At 48.7% G+C, this 23,492-nt stretch overlaps 1 protein-coding gene across 1 annotated transcript; it reads right to left on the reverse strand.

Annotated features, from left to right (window-relative positions):
* Nucleotides 1-7: 7 nt before the first annotated feature.
* On the reverse strand, nt 8-23,054 carry PLA2G4D (phospholipase A2 group IVD). The gene is made up of 20 exons (XM_069597513.1): nt 22,958-23,054; nt 22,039-22,140; nt 21,707-21,843; nt 20,590-20,721; nt 19,898-19,938; nt 19,468-19,510; nt 18,118-18,172; nt 17,653-17,783; nt 16,619-16,729; nt 16,452-16,489; nt 16,144-16,279; nt 15,675-15,811; nt 13,850-14,072; nt 6,035-6,152; nt 5,578-5,715; nt 5,238-5,345; nt 4,915-5,106; nt 4,477-4,643; nt 3,580-3,766; nt 8-2,025 (listed from the first exon to the last, which is right to left on the reverse strand). Exons 1-20 carry the CDS (start codon nt 23,052-23,054, stop codon nt 1,799-1,801), a joined length of 2,520 nt encoding a protein of 839 aa, XP_069453614.1. The 3' UTR covers nt 8-1,798.
* Nucleotides 23,055-23,492: the final 438 nt, after the last annotated feature.

The following is a 23,492-nucleotide window of genomic DNA, read 5'->3' on the forward strand; positions in this document are numbered from 1 at the left end:
AAATAAACCTTCACATTTGTAGCTAATTTATTTTCAACAAAGGTGTCAAGACAATACAATGGGAAAAGAACAGCGTTTTCAACAAATGGTTTGGAAGAATTGGATATCCACTGGATATGCAAAGGAATGGAAATTGAACTTCACACATATACAAATGTTAACTAAAAATGGATCAGAGACCTAAATGTAAGAGCAAAAACTATAAAACCATTAGAAGAAAACATAGGTGTAAATCTCCATGACCTTGGATTAGGCAATGGCTTTTTAAATATGACACCAAAAGCACAAGCAGTAAGAGAAAATAAACTGGAAATTACCAAAATCCAAAACTTCTGTGCTTCAGAGGATATCTTCAAGAAAGTGAAAAGACAACCCATGGACTAGGAGAAAAACCTTGCAAATCCTACATCAAATGAGAGAACACATAAAGAATTTTTCCAATTCAACAGAGACAAATAATCCAATTAAAATGGGAAAAAGATCCAAGTAGATATTTCTCTAAAGAAGATATACAAAAGGCCAAAAAGTACGTTAAAAAATTCTTAACGTTGACACTACAAAAATGCGTACAAGACACTACTTCACACTCACTAGGATAGTTATAATAATAAATAAAAGACAGACAATGACAAGATTTGGCAAAGGTGTAGAGGAAGCAGAATCCTCATACAATGCCGACAGGATTGCAAAATGGTGCAGCCGCTTTGGAAAATGGTCTGGCGCTTCCTCAAAAGATTAAACAGAAAATTACCGTAAGACCAAACTTCACTCCTAGGTATATATGCAGGAGAATCAAAAACACTGTCCACACAAAAAGACTGTACATGAATGTTCATAGCAGCATTATTTATAATAACCAAAAAAGCAGAAACAGGCCAAATGTCCCTCAACCCATGAATAGAGTGTGGTATTTCTACACAATGGAGTATTATACAACTGTAAAAGGGATGAAGTTCTGACATCTGCTACAACATGGACAAATCTTGAAAATATTTTGCTGAAAGCAAACAGACATGAGAGGCCACATATGTATGACTGTATGATTCATATTGTAGCATTCCATTTATATGAAGTGTTTAAGCAAATCTAAAAGAAACGGAAAACAGATTAGGGGTCGCCTAGGGCTACAGTAGGGGTGGTTTTAGGTTGACAGTTAAGAGGTAATGGGTTTCTTTGGGGTTAATGAAAATGTTCTTAAATTGATGGCAGTTTCTTAATATTGGGGTGGCCAAAATGTTTGTTTGGGGTTTTCCATAAGATGTTATAGGAAAATTTGAATGCACTTTTTGACCAGGCCAGTATATAGTAAAAGCCACTGGATGCGTACTTTAGACGGATGAGTTATATGGTGTGGGAATCATATCTCAGTAATGGTGCTTTGAAATAGTATACACTGAGGAGGAGAAGGAGGAACGAAGGCAGTAACAGAAGCCTGTCAGGATGGACTGTGATTCCTGATACCCAGAGCCACCCCTCAGGCGGGCCCATGCCCTGCCCATCCCCACTCCTGGTCTGGCACCTCCACCTTGCACTTCAAATCCGTGGTGTTCAGGCATGAGAAGGACTGCCTGTGAATGTCTGGTTGGACCAGCTGTTCCTCGCAGTGGCCTGGTGGGGAGTTTGCTTTCAGCTCCTCTCAAACCAGCTCTGAAGGTAAGGAGAGCTCTGGGTGGGATGCAGGCCTGAGAGAATCCGGGGACTTCAGCCCCACAAGGGCTGTGTGCACTGCAGGTGGGCTGAGCCCTCGGCCCCTGGAGGGGTCAGTGAGGCCCTCAAAACCCGGGGCCCCTGAGAAGTCTCAAGTCTGCACCCTCGGGGGCCTGGCCTCTGGGGCCCGGCGCTTCAGAACGGTCCTCAAGGCCTGCAGGATGGTGTCCTGGCTGCTCCGTACGTTGTAGTCACTGAGCTGCACCAGGCGGTCGAAGTCTTCCTCTTTGTAGGTCATGTTGAACATGGAATAGGGCGAGGTGACCCCAGTGAGATCTATCTGGCCAGCCGAGAGTTCTGCAGGGCCACGCTGGACACCTGCCCAGGGGTGGGAGGGGGTTAAGGACAGGGACCGGGGCCTCCACAGCTGGCAGGACTGTTCCTGGAGGCTGGGCACAGGGCTGAGCTGCTCCCCACTGAAGGGGCTCCATGCTTTCCTCCCAGCCCTGTGTCCTCTGCCCAGAACTCTGTGAGTGGCAGGATGCCATTTTGAGATATGAAGCGTGCCCTGCTTCCCACACTTCCTCCCAGCATTGCATGTCTTCCACCCCCTGATACCCACCTCAGCCTCAGGGATAAGGTGAAAGCAGCAGAAAAACAAAGTCCATTAGGTTAGTGAATGGTTTCTTAGAATTCATGATGGAAACAAACATCTGAAAACCAAAGGGTGTTTGCTTTGCAAGAAACAGTCTTTGCTGAGAAAGAAAGAGAATTCCAAGATATGGACTGAGCACATTAAGAGTAAAGCTGGAGCTTCCCTCCTGGCTCAGTGGAAAAGAATCTGCCTGCTAATGCAGTGGACATGGGTTCGATTCCTGGTCAGGGAAGATTCCACATGCTTTTGAGTAACTAAGCCCATGCACCACAACCACTGAAAGGCCCATGCTTCAGAACAAAAGACACCACTGCAATGAGAGGCCCAAGCACTGCAGCTAGAGAGTGGCAGCCCCTGTTGGCCACAGCCAGAGAAAAGCCTGTGCGGCATCAAAGACCCAGCACAGTCAAAAGTAGATAAAAACTATAAAAAACAAAATGAAAAGAGTAAAGCTGGGGGATTTCCTGGGCTTCCAGTGGCTAAGATTCCTTGCTCCTAATGCTGGGGGCATGGGTTTGATCCCTGGCCAGAGAACTAGATTCCACAACCCACAGCTAAGACCTGGCACAGCCAAATAAATAAAAAACATTTTTTAAAAAGAGTAAAGCTGGAAGCTTCAGAATTATGGCGGGAACTGTTAATAGAAAGCCAAAAACATGTACAAATGCAGAATTTGACTTTCACATCAAAAGGTCATAAAACTCTGACCATTTGGTGGGAGGCAAGGGTTGGAGGGAATGTGATTAGAGTTCAGATTTCAGGCACCCTGGAGTAGAGGCTCAGTTCCCTCAGAAAGGACCCCAGAAAGGGCTGCAGTAGAATGATAGAGAGGCCAGCTGTGATCCTAGACAGGCTTAGGGGAATCTAAGAGAGAAGGGACTGGGGTCTCTCTTTCCTAGCTGTCCAACCTGGGGGGCCATTAGAAAATCCTTCAACTGGTAGCAGTTGGGGAGGTGACAGTGTGGGGATTCCCACATTCTGCTCCCACCCCTCCCACCCGGCCCACAGACTAGGGAGCAGAGCCCAGGTATAGGGAGTGGCATCAGGGTAGCGGAGGCTAACTGAGCCTGGGGTCATGACAAAGGAAGCGCAGCCCAGTGACTCTGCAGGGATCTGGGCATGCGCCACAGGCCAGGGTTCTGCCATGTCCCACACTGGGTTGGACAAGCTTAAGACTCTCCTCCCTCTGCTGGCCACAGGGGCACAGGGGAGCCCAGGTCAGTGCCTGTGAGGAGCAGATTGCCAGGCTGTTAGTAAGCGGGGTGGGGCTGCCTCACCGGGGGCTGAGTGGTCCTTGAAGGAGGCATTGACCAGTGGGAAGTGCAGCAGGACAGGGGCGTCGGGGCAGGTGGGGTCTGAGAAGAGATGGCACTCCCGGGGCTGGCGTCGGTCCTCGGGGCTGGGCTCCACGCGGGGGAACGGCAGCCCCCGGGCCCGGAAGTCCAGCTCTGTCTGCTGCAGCACCTGGTGGGGCAGCGGGACCCAGAGACAGCACCGACTACTTCCAGGTCATCCTATGTCAGCACTCTAGAAACTGCTAGTACAGCTCCAGCCCAAACAGACTGCTTAGGGCAACCTGGTTTTGTCCTCCTCATGGCCCAGTCAAGCTAAGTGGTGCCTCAGAGGGAGGCGAAGGAGCCAGGCGGTCTGCAGTATTGTTTGGCTAGAATATTTAGGTGGGATACAGTCCGAGCACCCCCATCCCCATTTGGGATTGCTGTTCTGGCTTATTCACTCTCAGAGCCTCAAGTAAGCCTCTGTAAGACTTCTGTCTCTCAGCCCTACCCGCCCCTGTCCCCTCCTCCCTGCTCTTCCTGCCCCCTGCCCTTCCCCCCGCCGACCCCACCCCCACCCCCCGCTGCCTTCCGCAGAGTCCCGGGGAGGACCCAGGGGGATGGATGTGGACAGGCCAGGCTTTCCTCTCACCTCTGTCTAGCGCTTCCTATTGGGGGCGGGCATGATGAGCTTCCTCCCACCCCCACCCTCTGTCTACCATTCCTGGGAGCCCAGGGCCCCAAGCCCTTTCCCACCCTGGCAGGAGCCTGGGAGTCAGAGCCTGTCACCCCTCCCCTCTCCTTGGCAACATAGAGAGTCTGGGTCAGTGGCCCTCTGCTTTCCCCTGGAGTGTGGCCTGGCTGGGCAGAGGGTCTGGGGTCCCCATTAACCAGCAGTACCTCAAAGGGCGAGGATAGAGAGTAGTCGAAGGAGATTATGAGGTCCAGCCTGCGGCCTGGCCGGAACATGGCGGGACAGCTGGTGTTGATGAAGTAGCCGGCATCCACCAGGCAGAGCTGGGGCTCCTGCGGGGTCAGCTGGTTGGGAGAGGAGTCTGGCCGGCAGTCTGAGGGGGGAGGCAGCAATAGTCAGGAGCAGCCACTCCGACACAGACCAACCACTCCCCTGCTTCATCCTGCATTTGCCTCCACATCCCCTTCTTACCTCTGTGTCAGTCCCTGAACGCATGTCATCTGAGCCTTTGGCAAGACCTTTTCCAAGCCATGCCCCAGAAGTGGATGCTGGGACCCCCAAGAACCCTGGTAGCCCCAGCCATGGTCCATCTCCACCTGGGAGCCAAATCTTGTTACCTGGAGACACATGGCACTGGCCCTTACCTGCCCAGGTGGTGAAGTCTTTCTGGGCACAGTAGTCCTTATGCATCTGGAGGCCCCGGAGGAAGTTGGAGCTGTGCTGGTAGAGTGGTCGGCTCGTCAAGAAGCCTTTAAACGTCTGGGCCAGTGCTGTTCCGGGCTGCATCCACAAGGCCTCTGGCCATGAGGAGGTCCCCGAGGAGGCAGGGGGCACCTCTGAGCCCAGAGAAATAGATGTTGGTCCAGTGACAGGCTTAGAAATGCCTGGCCCTGCCTGATCCTGATTGTGCTCCCATCCCGACCCTGCAGCATCAGAAGGGGAAGCAGCCTCACTCCAGGCTCCTTACCCAGGTCCCTGATCTTGTCCCGGATGTGCTGCCTCCAGGTGTCACCTGAGCTGGTGAGGTCGTACCAGGCGTCCAGCAAGTTCAGGGAGAAAATGTTGCTCCAGATACCTGCAGGCCAAACCCCTAAGAGAGTCAGCCTCAGCACTCTGAACCCTCAGCAGTCCCCGCCCCTTGGGTATGGTTGGAGAAGGAGTGGGGAGCAGGCTGCCCCCACAAGGCCCTTCCCCACAACCCAATATCCGCCCTCACTAGGGGCTCTTCCCAGAACTGGGTACAGGGGTTACGATCAGACAGGCCTGGCCAAGGGACGTCCAGGGCCTTCAGAGTGACAACCCCTCACCTTCCAGAAAGCAGATCCGGGACTCAGGGAGCCTCTTCATCAGCCGCCCCATGAAGAACTCAGAGCCGAAGAGCTCAGGAGGGACAAAGGCTCCATACTTCAGGAACCCGACCTCGTAGGGGGAGAACTCGACCCACTCTGAGGGGGCAGGAGCAAGAGGCAGGAATGAGAGGACAGTGGGCTTGGGAGGAGGGGGAGATCTGACAAGGGCCAAAGACACAGCCCCCCAGCAGGCCTCAGCCTCCTGCCGGCCCGACTGACTCTTGCGCTGACCCCTCCCCCACTCAGCCTTTGTCTACATCCTCAGCCACCACAGCCCTTGCCCCATACAGAAAGCCCTGCCGCCTGGCCCATCAGCCCATCCGCACCACCGTCCTTCCAGGCGGTGGACCATCTGTGCATCATGAGCGTGTGTGCGTGTGTTGGAGGACGCAATGGACAGGACTGAGAACGGTACCCTTGAAGTCCAGGGTCTGCAGATTGTTCTCTTTGACACTGAGGCTCAAGTAGAGGGGCAGAGGGTTCTGGCCCCGCTCCAGCGCAGCTCTCTGTCCTGACAGCTTCTGATCCACCACCTGGGATGCAGGCATGAAGGCCAAAGTGAGGTTGGGAGCACCCTGGTGACAGGGTGGGGGTACAGGCTGAGGGGAAGAGCCTGGGGGTTTGGGTGACATGAGTGGGCACATGATGCAATTCCCACTCCTGCCCCTGTGTTTGAGCAGCCCCACATGCAGGGTTGCCATGTAGGGCCTTGCAGGTTGTGAGCTGCATATCTGCAGAGTGCCAATCACAGGGACCACAGTGTCAACAGTGACAGCCATCCCTGCATCCTATGGTGCCAGTGGCCCATCCTTATGAGTTAGAGGGTGGAGGGGCCATGGATCCTCTGTCTCTCTCTCTCACACACACACACCCACCCACCCACACACACAGAGCTTTCTGCAAAGGACTCAGGAATCCCCCTTCAGTGTGCATTGTTAGCTTTGCCAGGGGCTGTCCCTTCTAGGTAAACCTGGACCCAGTTCAACTTTTAGCCCCTCCCAAACACACCCCTGACATCCTCACCTCCCCTCATCTCCTCTGTCCCTGTTTTGCACAGTATAAGCTGTACCCCACTCCTTATCCTTGCCTTCTGCTTCTACTTTTCTCTCCAACAGAACTCTGGCAAGGATTGTGGCTTGCCTGTTGGGGAGGCCTCCAATGAGCCTCACTGAATTCTAGCGGAACAGAAGGGTCTCCTTCTATCCCAGACCGAGATGCAAATATGACTCATCTCAAGCCTCAGCAAGGGTATTGGTGGTGGCTGCCTGGAGCCCCACCTGGGGAAGGATCCTGCCACCACAAGCCCTGGGCTGTTTCTTATGGATTGGTACATGCACCACGAACACACCATCTCTCAGGCTCTCAGAGCTGTAGGGCTGAAGGTTGTCCTGAGCAGCTACACCTAAGAGGTTCCTGCCCCGCTGTATCTACCTCTATCATCAGATTTACCAGAATGTGTGAGACATACAGATTGCTGGGTCTCTTCTGAGAATCAGCAGAAGCCACTTAGGAATTTGGCTTTTGTAAACCTTCCCAGGTGATTCTGATGATCAGACAGGTGTGTATCTAGCCCAGTCCAGTCAACAAGGAGTCCTGCTCTTGCACTGATGACAAAGCCTCAGCACACCCCACATGCTTCCCTATCTTCACAGCCCTCTGACGGAAGCCCATGAGCTCTAGGGCTGCAGTTACTGAACCTGTGTACCCCAACTACTGAAGCCCGCACACCTGGAGCATGCGCTCTGCAACAAGAGAAGCCACTGCAATGAGAAGCCCGTGCACTGCAATGAAAAGAAGCCCCCCTCGCCACACCTGGAGAAAGCCTGCACAAAGCACTGAAGACCCAGCGCAGTCACAAATAAAAATAAATACAAATAAAATCATTAAAAAATTATTTTAAAAAGCACACAATCAAGGTGAGCTTTAAGAGACAAAGCATGATGACTAAGGAAAAAAAAATATTCGAAAAGCATTCATATTGGGACAAAATTTTTAAAACTGCACAGGTGCTCATTCAAAGGGATGCACTGTCATTCAATAATACCACAAGGATTTTTATTCTTGTGAGCAATAATAAAAAGACTAATTTGTAGGGAACAAGGTATAAGGAAGGTTGAGAAGTGTTTGCAAACGAGACTCTCAACCAGGGCTGAACATTCTTGCAAACGAGATGTTCTGCCCAGTGTAGGGAATAAGGTATAAGGAAGGTTGAGAAGTGCTTGCAAACGAGACTCTCAACCAAGGCTGAACATTCTTGCAAATGAGATGTTCAGCTAAGAATCCTGTTTGTTCCCGTGGGAAAAGAACATTTCTTGCACACAAGGATGTTTCTCTGATTCCTCAAAAGGAACAGACCCAGGGACAAAACGGATTCTAAGTAGATAAGGAAGTTCCCCAAAACAAAGTCTTAGCTGCAGTAAATAAGTTAAGGTAAAGGTTATCTCGCCCTGCGCCTGCACACTGTACAGTCGCTGAATCATAGTGCTTGGCAACTTGCCCTGTAGATTGTTGTGCAAGGGATATAAAATAAAGCAGCTGTAAGAAGCAAGTGTTAAAATATAAAGACTCAAACCACTCTGCAGTGTTGGTGTTTCATTCCATCACCAGCACTAATTACGTTTGTCTTTTAAAAAATTACTACAAACTACATAAAACCATGCATTAAGTCATTTCTGGAGGATCAAATGGTAATTAAATATGTCTTCTTAACAGCCTAGAATCAAACTTCACTTTCTAATACCTCAAAAAGTAAGCTGTTAAAACAAGCTTTCCCTACCTATAGTAATTAATTGTTGACACCAGGCAGAAAAGTCAGTTAATAAAACACTGTACCCTCAAAACCAAACATGAACTTAAACAGTAGAGCCAAAGAATACATAGGATATAGTAATAAAATAAAAATGTTTCAAGTAACTATGTTAATTTTATAAATTCCATGCCATTTCAACAAAAATCCCAACAATATAAATTATGAGACTGGGCTGGCTGATTCTATTATGTATGTAGAAAGGCAAGGCACCAAAAGTAGCCAAGATAATTCTGAGATCCAAGGTGGGGATAAATTTGCCCAATCAGAAAGTGAGATTTATCACAAAGATAGTTACTAAACCAGTGCAGGATTAGCACCGGGATCAAGACTGAGTCCCATTAGAATGGAATAATGTGCTCAGGAAAAGCCCCACAGATGTATGAGCTACTGTAGATTCATGCTGACACAGGACAGAAGTAGGATGTAGATCAGTGGGGATAATAAGTGATATTGGGGGAGTCTGCTATCCATGTGGAAAAAAAGAAAATTGAATTCCTACTCACATAATACCTGAAGATAAATTCTGGGTAGATTAAAGCCCTAACTGTGAAAAAGAAAGATGCAAAACTCATGTAAGAATATACAGAAAGATATTTCATAACTTTAGGGGAGGAAAAGATTTCTCAAGAAAGCTCTAAAAGTACAAACCATAAAGGAAAAGAATGATAAATTGGACTATATTGAAACTATGCATCAAAGTCTATTAGAACGGATAATGATTAATATCCTGGATTTATAAGGAATTCCTATAATATAATATTTAAAATAAAATATTATTGGAAGTGGTCAAACAAGAGATGGCAAGGGTGAACATCAACATTCTAGGAATCAGCGAACTAAAATGGACTGGAATGGGTGAATTTCACTCAGATGACCATTATATCTACTACTGCGGGCAGGAATCCCTCAGAAGAAATGGAGTAGCCATCATGGTCAACAAGAGTCCAAAATACAGTACTTGGATGCAATCTCAAAAATGACAGAATGATCTCTGTTAGTCTCCAAGGCAAACCATTCAATATCGCAGTTATCCAAGTCTATCCCCCAACCAGTAACGCTGAAGAAACAGAAGTTGAACAGTTTTATGAAGACCTACAAGACCTTTTAGAACTAACACCCCAAAAAGAAGTCCTTTTATTATAGGGGACTGGAATGCAAAAGTAGGAAGTCAAGAAACACCTGGCGTAACAGGTAAATTTGGCCTTGGAATGCGGAATGAAGCAGAGCAAAGACTAATAGCGTTTTGCCAAGAAAATGCACTGGTTATAGCAAACACCCTCTTCCAACAACACAAGAGAAGACTCTACACATGGACATCACCAGATGGTCAACACTGAAATCAGATTGATTATATATTCTTTGCAGCCAAAGATGGAGAAGCTCTATACAGTCAACAAAAACAAGACCAGGAGCTGACTGTGGCTCAGATCATGAACTCCTTATTACCAAATTCAGACTCAAATTGAAGAAAATAGGGAAAACCGCTAGACCATTCAGGTACGACCTAAATCAAATCCCTTATAATTATACAGTGGAAGTGAGAAATAGATTTAAGGGACTAGATCTGATAGATAGAGTGCCTGATGAACTATGGAATGAGGTTCGTGACATTGTACAGGAGATAGGAATCAAGACCATCCCCATGGAAAAGAAATGCAAAAAAGCAAAATGGCTGTCTGGGGAGGCCTTACAAATAACTGTGAAAAGAAGAGAGGCGAAAAGCAAAGGAGAAAAGGAAAGATATAAGCATCTGAATGCAGAGTTCAAAGAATAGCAAGAAGAGATAAGAAAGCCTTCTTCAGGGATCAATGCAAAGAAATGGAGGAAAACAACGGAATGGGAAAGACTGGAGATCTCTTCAAGAAAATTAGAGATACCAAGGGAACATTTCATGCAAAGATGGGCTCAATAAAGGACAGAAATGATATGGACCTAACAGAAGCAGAAGATATTAAGAAGAGGTGGCAAGAATACATGGAAGAACTGTACAAAAAAGATCTTCACGACCCAGATAATCATGATGATGTGATCACTAATCTAGAGCCAGACATCTTGGAATGTGAAGTCAAGTGGGCCTTAGAAAGCATCACTACGAACAATGCTAGTGGAGGTGATGGAATTTCAGTTGAGCTCTTTCAAATCCTGAAAGATGATGCTGTGAAAGTGCTGCACTCAATATGCCAGCAAATTTGGAAAACTCAGCAGTGGCCACAGGACTGGAAAAGGTCAGTTTTCATTCCAATCCCAAAGAAAGGGAATGCAAAAGAATGCTCAAACTACTGCACAATTGCACTCATCTCACATGCTAGTAAAGTAATGCTCAAAATTCTCCAAGCCAGGCTTCAGCAATACGTGAACCGTGAACTTCCAGATGTTCAAGCTGGTTTTAGAAAAGGCAGAGGAACCAGAGATCAAATTGCCAACATCCGCTGGATCATGGAAAAAGCAAGAGAGTTCCAGAAACACATCTATTTCTGCTTTATTGACTCTGTCAAAGCCTTTGACTGTGTGGATCACAATAAACTGTGGAAAATTCTGAAAGGGATGGGAATACCTGACCACCTAACCTGCCTCTTGAGAAACCTGTATGCAGGTCAGGAAGTAACAGTTAGAACCAGACATGGAACAACAGACTGGTTCCAAATAGGAAAAGGAGTACATCAAGGCTGTATATTGTCACCCTGCTTATTTAACTTATATGCAGAGTACGTCATGAGAAATACTGGACTGGAAGAAACACAAACTGGAATCAAGATTGCCGGGAGAAATATCAATAACCTTAGAGATGCAGATGACACCACCCTTATGGCAGAAAGTGAAGAGGAACTAAAAAGCCTCTTGATGAAAGTGAAAGAGGAGAGTGAAAAAACTAGCTTAAAGCTCAACATTCAGAAAACTAACATCATGGCATCTGGTCCCATCACTTCATGGGAAATAGATGGGGAAACAGTAGAAACAGTGTCAGACTTCATTTTTTTTGGGCTCCAAAATCACTGCAGATGGTGACTGCAGCCATGAAATTAAAAGACACTTACTCCTTGGAAGAAAAGTTATGACCAACCTAGATAGTATATTCAAAAGCAGAGACATTACTTTGCCGACTAAGGTCTGTCTAGTCAAGGCTATGGTTTTTCCTGTGGTCATGTATGGATGTGAGAGTTGGACTGTGAAGAAGGCTGAGCACCAAAGAATCGATGCATTTGAACTGTGGTGTTGGAGAAGACTCTTGAGAGTCCCTTGGACTGCAAGGAGATCCAACCAGTCCATTCTAAAGGAGATCAGCCCTGGGATTTCTTTGAAAGGAATGATGCTAAAGCTGAAACTCCAGTACTTTGGCCACCTCATGCGAAGAGTTGACTCATTGGAAAAGACTCTGATGCTGGGAGGGATTGGGGGCAGGAGGAGAAGGGGACGACAGAAGATGAGATAGCTGGATGGCATCACCGACTCGATGGATGTGAGTCTGAGTGAACTCCGGGAGATGGTGATGGACAGGGAGGCCTGGCGTGCTGCGATTCATGGGGTCGCAAAGAGTCGGACACGACTGAGCGACTGAACTGAACTGAATATTTAAAAGGTGCATTAAATAGAAAAGGATTTGAGTAGATAATCAATGCAAGAGCAAGCTCCAATGACAAATATACTTGAAAATGTTGCCTCATTAAAAATCAAAGAAATGGAAAGCTACAATAAAATATCCTTTCATGCCCATAAAATGGACAAACATTTAAAAGTGTGAGGATCACGTAGAGAAAAAGAAACTATAATACACTGGTAGTGAGAGTGTGAATTAACACAACCCTTTTGGAGAACAATTTGGCAATAGCTTAGGAAAGTTGAAGATACACTACCCAGTGGCCTAACACTTCCACTACTGGGTATGTATTTTCAAGGCTTAGAGAATTTTGAACACATGGGTACAAGGAGACTTGTATAAAACCATTGTGCAATTAATATTGCATTTTCCTTAAGGATGTATATATTTTAATAAAAGTATATGTAATAAAGGTAGATCTAAGAAAATACAAAGGTTTGTGAGATACATGTTATGTATAATATAAAGCATATAGGTTACAGGTATGTATGTGATAATAAATTCAGGATGGTGGTTAAATCTGGGGGTGGGAGGGAAATGGGGCTGGAGCGGGGTCCACAGGGAGCTTTGGCTTTTTCTGTAACATTTCATGTCTTAGGCTGATTAGCGAGATCCTGCATATTCCTTATATTATTCTTTATGGTTTATGTATTTTCTTAGGTCTGAAAATTATTGTAAAAAACACTTATTAGGATTTTATAATAAATATTTTTAACTAATAAAAAATAAGAATGGTTGGTAATTTCCAAATAGCATTTTGCTTGCCAACAAGAACAAAATTTAAAGAAAAAATTGAAAACAAATTCACTTTTTGGTCATTTACATGATAATCATTTTTGGTCAAATGCTTGATATCCAAAGATAAGAAAGGTAAGAATCTTTCCTCTGCTAATATATTTGATAGTACTTTTTTGTTACACATAGTAAAATACTTTTTGTGTTTAGTCACTTCAAAAGCTTTAAGAGAAACTATAAGGGGTAAAACAACAAAAAACAACTTCACAATTTTTTTGTGAATAAAGAAAAAAAAAGAATCCTGATTTTAATCATTGTATCAGTTAATGTAAGATCCAGAAGTTGACTTACTAAGCTTTTTTTTTTTTCTTTTTTTAAAGAAGCAAGGTATAAAAAATTTTTATATGCTCAGTTTTGTCTTACTGGTGTTAGGATCACAGTAAAGAAATAGATTTGCTGACACTTAATTCTCACGGCCTGGCATGCTACAATTCATGGGGTCACAAGGAGTCGGACACGACTGAGTGACTGAACTGAACTGAACTGAATGCTTACCCTATGCCAAGGCACCAACAGTGCTCAGAGCCACCCTGCGAGGTAAGTACTGTTCTCATTGTACATATGAGAAAACTGAGGCACAGAGAGGACAACTTGCCTCAGAACACATAGCTAGTAAGAGGCCCTAGAACTAGAATCCAGGAAATCTGGCCCCACAGTGAGTGCTTTTAACACTATCCTGAAGTGAAGAAGAACACATTTCATGTTACAGTATAAATAAACAGCTGTTCCAAAAATCTCACTGACTCAATCACAATGGTTAACTGACTTTGGCACTAACTGGTCTCGAGCTCTTGGGAGATCCAGAAATTTCTGTTTAATGGTAATTAATTGAAGACTAACCTGACTCAAAAAGTCAGCATTCCAGAGTTGGCAGACACTGAGGTACAGAGGTCTGGCTGTTCCCATATCCTTTAACAATGTACTGGCCTTTCTTTCCCAACAGGAAAGGCACATGGGCCTCAGCTAGCTGCAGGGCTGCCCCCACCCCACCAGTGCACACACCCTCCACCTCACATGCACAGGTGCCCTACCTGACCGTGCAGCATGAACTCCAGCACCAGACCCCACAGGTCCACAAAAGTCGTGATGTGGCCCTGCTCAGCCCGCTGCTCCAGCTCCCGGTGGTAGCTGGCCAGGCACTCAGGAGAGAAGGCCTCCAGCTTACTCTTGGCCAGGTGCTCCCGGACATGACTGATGGGTCCCTTGAGGTCCTTCTGTGACCACTCAGGGTCCCCATACAGATGGGCCATTGTCCTGAGAAAACAAAGGAATATTACAGTAGGAGACCAAGGCTCAGCATGGTTGCTGCAACTCCAATTTCCATTCTCTGACTTCTCCCAACATGTGGTTCCTGCCACCAAACCCTGCCTGTCTGGGAGCTATCTCAGGGTTTTCTCTCCTTGGTTGGCACTGTCCAATATAGAGTGTGAGCCACATATGTAATTTACATTTTCCTAGTGACTACATTTTTTAAAAGTAAAAAGAGACCTGAAAAAATTAATTTTAACAGTATATTTCATTTAATTCAGTATCTAAACATTATCATTACAGCATGTAATCAATATTTAAATTAATATAAATTTATATTTTTTTAACTGGTTTTCAAAACTCACTGCACATTTTATAACACATCTCAATTTGGACTAGCCACATTTCATGTGATCAGCAACCACATGTAGCTACTGTATTGTACAACACAGCTATAGGCCCTACTCCTTTCTTTATATGTCTGTCCTGAAGCCCTTTAAGACACTGCTTGTCAACAGCTGTCACCTAAACTCCTCTGAGGAGTTTACTCATCTTTTACTCCTTAAAATCACATTTCAATAAGACTCAAAGGAATGAATCTCCAACAGTGAGAAGTCTCACTTCATCATAGGCAGAGTGGGGTATCAGGAGGCAATGCTACCTTTAGGTAAAAGAACATCTTGTGACCTACATTTTATCCTCTATACTATAGAGTTGTGAGAGCTGGATGATAAAAAATGGCTGAGTGCTGAAGAATTGATGCCTTTGAAATGTGGTGCTTGAATAGACTCTTGAGAGTCCCTTGGACAGCAAGGAGATCAAACCAGTCAGTCCTAAAGGAAATCAACCCTGAATATTCATTGGAAGGACTGATGCTGAAGATGAAGTTCCAATACTCTGGCCACCTGATTCGAAGAGTTGACTCATTAGAAAAGACCCTGATGTTGGGAACGATTGAAGGCAGGAGGAGGAGGAGACGACAGAGGATGGGATGGTTGGATGGCATCACGGACTCAATGGACATGAGTCTGAGCAAACTCTGGGAAATGGTGAAGGACAGGGAGCCTGGCGTGCTGCAGTCCATGGGGTCCAAATAGTCGGACATGACTGACCCACTGAACAACAATAGGGACAATAAGGGAGACTACCACAGAGAGTGTTGTGAGGATAAAATGAAGTAACAACCAGTAAAGAAAAAAGAGCTACCAATGTGGAGTTCCTGATATGTGTCAGATACTTGGGCTGTCCCACTCTAATCCTATGGTGTTTGTGCTATTATTATCCCCATTTTGGATGTGAGTCAACTAAGAATCAGAGGAAATAAGTTGCTCAGAGTCACTTAGTCAGTAAGTAGTGTTGCAGAAACTCAAAGCCAGCTCTTTCCAGATCAGCCAACCTACGCCTATTCAGTAGCATGGAACGGATGTCCTCCCATGCCTTACTCATGGCAGGACCTCTGATTGTCTATTTCCTCCTTTTCGAGAAAGCCATTTGGCACCCATCAGCCCATACCACTTGGCTTCCCTGCAAAAGGGCCCCATTGATGTCCTCTTCATTTCCCCCTGGAGCCTGATCATCTCTGCTCTTCCAAGTCCCCAGGGCCCTCACCATGTAGAGCCTGAGATGCCACTGAAGTAGGTCACACAGTCCAGAAGGCCTAGCTTCTGCAGGGCCAACAGGTGGCCGTAGAGAGAGGTCATGGCCCGGGCACCTCCTCCTGTGGCCATGATGCCTACAACAGGGACCTGGGTTGTACACAGACACAGGTTGGCTTAACAAGAACAGGGGTGGAGTGGCCCCCTGCCCCCAGGGATGGGACCTAGTGGGCAGGGCCTAAAGGGTTCAGGATTAGAGCCAGCACCTGCTTCTTTCTCTCCAGCAAGTAATAGCTCTCAGCCCTGGACAGGTCCCCAAAGAGAATGTCCCCAAACAGAGCTTCCCCATGCCCAATATCTCTCCCCCACATGCCCATCCCCCAGTCTCTGTGACTCAAGTATCTGGAGAGGGCACAGCAGTCAGGAAGTCCCTTAGGGCCAGTACAAGGTGTCTGCACCCACGTCCCTCTACCCCCACAGACCTCATCTTCCTGCAGCTCTCCATCCAGCTGCAGGGCCTGCTTCAGGGCCTTGGCCACCACCTGCTTCCTCCTGCTCAGGAAGGCTCTTTCCTCCACACACAGATCGAAGCCCAGGTGTACAGCCAGCTCCTCAGGGCTGGGGTGGTATAGGAGTCAAGGGTCAGGGGGCACCTGCATAGCTCAGCCACTGGTTGGTGAAGCCCACAATGACTGCCGAATAAACTCCCTGCTCCCAAGACTATTCTTTATACCACTCTCCCCGACTCCTGTGACTACCCCGGTCTTCCATGTATATGAATGGCCCTTACCGGCTCTCAGCCTTGAGATGCAGCTTCACTCCTGAGGCCTGAAATCAGAGCAAGAGGCCCTACTCAGATTGTCCTAGACCCTGAGGGGAGTGTGGGTATCTCCTGGGGGATTTGGCTCCCCCATCTTTGTTCTTACTGACACTTCCCATCTAGCCGAGGCCACTTACGTTTGTAGCAGGCACGTCAATGGTCACCTCCTTCCCCATGGCCAAGGACCTCAGGGGCACAGTGAGGTGCCCAGCTGAGCTGCCTGAGTTCCAGCCACTGCTTATAGAGCTCTGGAAGAAAACTTTGTTCATTCATTCATTTACTCAACAAATCCTTACTGTGTATCTAGACAGTGATCCAGACAGATATAAGCCCCCCTCCGATAATAAAAAGATAATTACAATATTTATAATTATTGTAATTGTAATAATTACACAAATAACAGCTAACTGAATTATTTTGCTATATACCTGAAACTAGCACAATATTGTAAACCAACCATACTTCAATTATTATTCAATTAATAATAATTACAATAGCTTATCTTTTTTAGTATATCAATGGCTAAGAGTTATTTATTATTCTAACTGAATCATACGCACGAATCTACCAAGGAACAGGTAACAAACTTATGTTGCTAAGTATCGTAAAGGAAGTAAGCACTGTGCTGTGACAGAGAAACCAGAGGGCTGTGTGAAGTCCACTTAAGATGGGAGGATCAAGGAGGGCCTCCGGAGAGGTGCCATTTGAGCTGAGATCTAAAAGAGCAGGAGGAGGGGGAAGCAGACGAGGGAGAAGAGGAGTGGGCAGCCTTGAAAAGAGACACGGGGGGACAGGGAAAGCACTTGGGGTGCTGGAAAAGCAAGAAGAGACAAACATGGCTGGAGCATCATGAATGAGGGACACGTGGAAGAAAACGAGTCTGCAGAGGTGTGTAGGGGCCAGGTTATGCCAGGCCTGTGGACACAGACGTGGGATTTTATTCTAAGAGCATTGTCGGAGGAGCCGTTAAAGACTTTAAACAAAGATTGACCTGGCATAGCCCCCATGCCCAACCGAGGTCCTTGGCCATCCTCCTTGTGTGCCTAACTAGGGGAGGCTGATAAGGCCACAGGGGCCTGACCTTGTCAGGGGGATGGCCAGAAACAGGCCTGCAGCAGCTGGAGCTGGCCCAAGGCTGGGGTTGGCAGGTAGCTCCAGAGCCAAGACCTACCCTCAGGCACCCACTCAGCTCGGCCTCTTGGGCTGCCATGTAGTGGAAGCAGAAGGCAGAGGCTGTGCCCAGGGCAGATGTCTGCGTGTCCTCATACGAGCCCTTCAGCACCAGCTCCAGCTCATCCTGATCTAGGGAGAGAGAGGACAGACAAGCACAAGGAAACAAAAACCCAGAACCCCAGCTAGGATCCAGGAAACCAGCAGTACTGCCCCAGACATGGGGAGGCTGAGTGGCTGCACCATGGCAAGCAGCATTCTGGAAAGAGCTCTGCCCACAATCCCCATGGGACTCCCACCTCCTGTGACATGCCTTCCCCTAGTTCAGGGGGGACTCTAACGCCCAGAGGAGCTCCGTTGCCCTTGTGCTGTGTGTGCAACCTCCTGCTGTGCAGGTTCCCCAGCCACCCCCATCCACCCCCCACATTCCAGGCGGAGGCCAGACCTTGTCCTGAGCAGATCTCACCTGCAGCCACAGCCGTGCTGACGACATGGACATCCAGGCGTGACAGCTCTCGGGCCTGGGGCAGACCACATTGTGGACAGGGGACTCTGCAGGGGAAGCTGAGGTCCCCTCAACCTCACCCCCTGAGCCCCACTATCCCAAATCCACTGCATCCAGAACCAGAAGTGGAACCGGATGCAGAGACCTCTCACCCTACCTCTGGTCCCAGAGCAGCCAGGAAAGCCCCATCTCCACCGAGCCTCCTACATTTGCCAGACTTCTGACATCTCTGAAAGCCCCCCTAGCCCTCAGGCCCAGTTCTTTCTTCTCTTTCTCTGCAGACTCAACCTGGAGGAGGCATTCTATTATAACTGCTCCCAAATAGTATTATGCAACCTGCCAGTCTGCAGGATGATGGAGTGGGTCAGAGAAACAAAGCTTTAACATTTTAGCCCCTGAAACATCTCCTGACTGTCCTCCAGTTGACTGCCTTGCCAAGGGAGTCTGCTGCATTCTCTCTGTTACGCCTGCCAGCTGGAGCCCACAGCCCACTGGCCTCTCTTGTAGAACTGCTACGTTGACAGTGTGTCACTGGGCTCCATCACCTCAGATGAAGGACAGCTGCCTCAGGTGTGGCTCTTTACAGGGCATTTGAAAAAGTAATACCAGCCCATCAAACAGACACTCGCAGGACCCTGAGGGTGGGTGCCCACTTCAGTTCTGAACTCCAGTGGCCTGACTCACCACAGGCAGGGCCTGGCCTGGCTCCCAGGTCAGGGATGTATTGCCTGTTGGGAGCTTTGCTTTGAGTAGAAAGTTTCTAATCATCGCTCACCACCCATTCCTGTCCACTGCAGCTCTGTGAGTTTACGTGTTTTAGGAGAGCTGACTAGGACCCTCCACTGTCCTGGAGAGGAGCTGGTTGACCCCTGACTCTATTTCACGGCTCCCAGTTTGGAAGCACGCCACCCTGGAAAAGCCCTCTGAGGCTTGTTACCTGAATTTTCACAGCCTGAGTCCCTGGCCTGGCCTGCCAGTCTTCCTCGCCACCTTCAGGGCTAACTATGAACTCATTACACATGACTAAACACCATCAGCCTAAAATTCCCCGAAAGCTCCCTCAGAACTCCTCTCAGCAGAGCCTCGGCCTCCCCTCTCTCCAACTGCCCTTTAGGCCCCTCCGAGCCCTGCAGCCCCAGGTGACCACCTAGCAGGAAGGCCAGGCAGTCTTACTGCAAAGTCCTGTCCTCCCCTCCCCCCTCTGGCCACCCCCAACCCCTACCCTACACCTCTACCCTGGTGTCTGTTCTGGGGTCCCTCCCTCAGCCTCCTTGCTTCCTGTTCCCACACAGGTGTGGGGAAGGTGGTTACCACAAGCACATTGTTGGTGATGAGGTTTTCCGGGCGGTCTGACCTGGAAAAATCAAACCATCTGGAGTGCGGCCTTGCAAAGGCCAATGCTTCCTGCACTGACATTCCCCTCCCATCTCGGGCTGCACCCAGATGGGGCCTCCTTGAGTGACAAGGAGGGTTCTCTGCGTCCTGGATATGATTCTTCGGGGTGTGGGGAGATGCTTCTGAAGAGCAAAAGGCGGGGAGGGAGGAGGAGAGTGGGGCAGAGAAAATACCGCCTTCCTCATTTCATTTCTCTAATAAGGTCCCCCCACCCTGACTGGCAGGGTGGGAGATGAGGACCAGCACATCCAGACTGGAAAGACCAGTGGGAAGATCTGGATCAAGGGCATTATCCTCAGGAGAGCCTTGTCCTGAGACACTCCCTGGGCTGGGTGGTAGCACTCACATTTTCTCAATCAGGAACTCCACGTCCAGCTCCTCCGGTCCCTGGAATTAAAGATGAACCAGTTGCCAACATGATCACGTGTCTTTAGAGTTGGCACAGCTCCTTTTCGTGTGTCGTCTCATTTCAAGCTGCCTCTAAGGGAGGCATGGTGTTACAACAGCTCCCATTTAACAGATGAGGAAATCAAGTCTTAGGGAAAAATGGGCTACCTGCCCAGGCTACCCACAGCTGGCAAGGCTGAAGGGGAAGACAAGGGACACAAGCCTAAAGAGGCTTGAAGATGCCAAGGGTTCATTTCATCTTCCTCTCAAGGGGGACCAACCCCAGAACTCTGGCTTTGCCTGCTGGCTTTGCCTGCTGCAAAAAGAGCACAGACCATCACGCAGGCCTTGGGAGGGTCAGAGCAGTGAGCAGGAGTGATGAGCCCACACCTCCTGAAGAGCTGGGCACACCCAGCTGTGTTTGTGGCACATGAGGAAATTTTCACATCATCCCAAACCTTCCTTCCCTGTAGAAGATTAGAATCCTTGATTAAGTGATTCAGCTGATAATAGTCAAGTTAAGCCTCTCCTTTCCTATTAAAATGAGAAAATCTCTGGGAAGGGCCTGGCAGCATCTCAATAGACAGGAGAAACTACGCAAACTCCTCAGCCTGGAGCTGAGAGGTGGGGCCGGTAGGGACCCCCACCCACCTGGGCGCACAGGGAGAAGGTCTTCCGGAGCAACCTGCCAGGGAGGACTTCAGAGACATCATAGAGAACCTTGAACCAGGCGTCATCCTGCGTGACTGTGTCCTCATCATAGAGGGTCAGCTCCAGAATGTTCTAGGGACCCGAGAACAGCAGCTTAGCACAGTATTAACTCATAGTGTGGCTCACAACTGCTGAGCCCTTACTTGACACTGAGGGCAAGAAAAGATTATTATGCCTCCATGCTTTTTACTTCAAAATAAAAATAAAGGTAAAGCCTGAAAGTGGTTAAAGGAAATCAGCAAAGTTCTTAACTTACCCCTGTTAATTTTTGTTTTTATAAGAAATTAAATTCTTTCAAAGAGTTTCCCCCATCCCAGTTCCATGCCTGCTTTGCTGGTTCCCAAGGCAATGGCACCCCACTCCAGTACTCTTGCCTGGAAAATCCCATGGACGGGGGAGCCTGGTAGGCTGCAGTCCATGGGGTCGCTAAGAGTCGGACACGACTGAGTGACTTCACTTTCACTTTTCACTTTCACGCATTGGAGAGGGAAATGGCAACCCACTCCAGTGTTCTTGCCTGGAGAATCCCAGGGACAGGGGAGCCTGGTGGGCTGCCATCTATGGGGTTGCACAGAGTCAGACACAACTGAAGCAACTTAGCAGTAGCAGCAAGGCATGGTAGGTCCCAGGCACTTACTGGGAGTCTTCCATACGTGATCTCATTTAACCTCAAACAACCCAGTCAGGAGGGCTCTTATGCCTCCACTCCATAGACTGGCTTTGGGAGGACCATCACCTTGCTGTTCACATATCCTCTCGCATACAGTACATCCTGGCTGGAGCACACAGACACCCCATTCCCCAGGTCTCTGCCTAAGCCCCACAGAAAGGTGTAAAAGTGAAAGTGAAAGTGAAGCCGCTCAGTCGTGTCCGACTCTTTGCGACCCCATGGACTGTAGCCCACCAGGCTCCTCTGTCCATGGGATTTTCCGGGCAAGAGTACTGGAGAGGATTGCCATTTCCTTCTCCAACAGAAAGGTGTGCTCCACCCCAAAACATTTGTGTGTGTGGTACAACCTGTCCTCAGATGGGTGGCCAGGGATACTCTGACCTTCACCTTGACCTCCCCCTGGATCAGGAAAGTGAAGGTCTCGTTGCACACAGGATGACTGGAGTTGGTAACTGTTTTGGTCTTAAACTTCGTTCCAGGTGCGGTTGGCAGCTGTAGGATCACATAGGGGTCTGCCTCGCTCACTGCCAACATCAAGGTAGACATTGTGAGAGAGAATTCCTCACATCACTCTCCAGGAGCCTCACCAGGTTCCTCCCAAGATCCCTGCAGCCACTCTGGGCAGCCCAGCCCAGCCCAGCCCCTAGGCACTTGCCTGGGCCTTTCTCTTAGGACCCGGTCAACCCCACCTCCCTAGAGCCCAGTTCACAGTTACTCACACAGGTCAGCCCAGCCCAGGCCCCGTGCCTCCAGGACCTTCACGGTGAGCCGCCAGCAGGTAGAGGCCTCCCTCTGGAGAGAAACAGACCACCGAGTCCCTCCTGCTCAGGCACGAGCCCCACTGATCAGTACCTGAGATGCTTACTGATGCTGCCAGGCATTGCGGGGCCAAACAGCCTTTGCCTACCACTGCCCTTGGGGCTGTGGCTGTCAGAGAATGGCAGACCTCAAAGCGGGTAGAATTTGTGGGAACCCTTCCCTTCAGGGCAGGATTGAACAGTATACGGAAGAATGCAGGAAACAAAGGGCCAGGGGATGCCCACCTTACTAGACATGTCAGTTTGGGGTCAGCCACCCCCAGAGCTCCCAGGAGGGCAGCCCCTTGGTGAAGCATGTGACCCGGCTGCCCAGTGTCCCCCCAGCCCTCTGGAAAGGAAGTGGGCATGTGACTCCAGGAGGCTGAGCCCCAGGGGCCCAGTGCTCCCTCACGGCCTCAGGTACAAACCCTTTCTTGGGTGTGAATTGGGGAATTCCAGGAGCATCAGGCTGTTACCGTGTGCAGGGGGCAAAATGTATTAAGACGACGTATGTTAGTCGCTCAGTCGTGTCTGACTGTTTGTGACCCCGTGGACCTTAGCCCGCCAGGCTCCTCTGTTCATGAAATTCTCCAGACAAGAATACTGGAGTGGGTTGCCAGTTCCTGTTCCAGTTAAGATGATGGTGAGGCCATATCAGCCCACATACAAGCCCAATGAGATCAGAAAAGAAACTGAAAGGGCAGAAGCTCCGAGGGGCCAAGAAGATGAGCAGAAGTAGGTGGCAGGAAGAAAAGCAAAGGGCCGGTGGGGTGTGGCTGAGTCCTGCCCAGGGACAGGGCCCTTTCGGAGGGGTGGGGGGCGGGTATCCTCAAACCCCTACCGCTGAGGTCCTTGGCACTGCTGGCATCTAGGGGGCCACTGGGTTTCTGCTCTTCCCGAGGCCCCACTGGGTAGGTTTTCCTGGGCACCCTGCACATGTTTCTTATGATAAGACCCTGCCATCTGAGGCAGAGGTGACCCTGTGCTTGCAGGGTCAGGAGACATCGCTGTGATGAAACTAAAGCTCTTTCCTGTGCTGCCTCCTCCCGCCGCCAGTCCCTCTTCTGCGCATGTGATCCGAAAGTCTTGGCTCCTGCCGGGAGTCGTCTCTGCCCTGTGTGGGTGCTCCCAGCCCAGGGCTGGCTCAGTGTCCACGGGACAGGCTTTCCATGCCCCACAGAGAGGCTTAAAGGACAATTGGCCACAGCAAAGTCAATCAGGCTTGTGCCCCTGGGTCCTCAGTTCTCCCTGTCCTGTGGCTTCTGGCTGAATGTGTTTGTCACCCTAGTCAGCTCTCTGGCAGAATACACATGACCCTCCCAGCAAGGTAGACTGGTTTCTCCCTCCTTGGGGATTAGTGGCAGCAGTGACATCCA

This window comes from Ovis canadensis, chromosome 7 (assembly GCF_042477335.2).
Source record: "Ovis canadensis isolate MfBH-ARS-UI-01 breed Bighorn chromosome 7, ARS-UI_OviCan_v2, whole genome shotgun sequence".
NCBI lineage: Eukaryota > Metazoa > Chordata > Mammalia > Artiodactyla > Bovidae > Ovis > Ovis canadensis.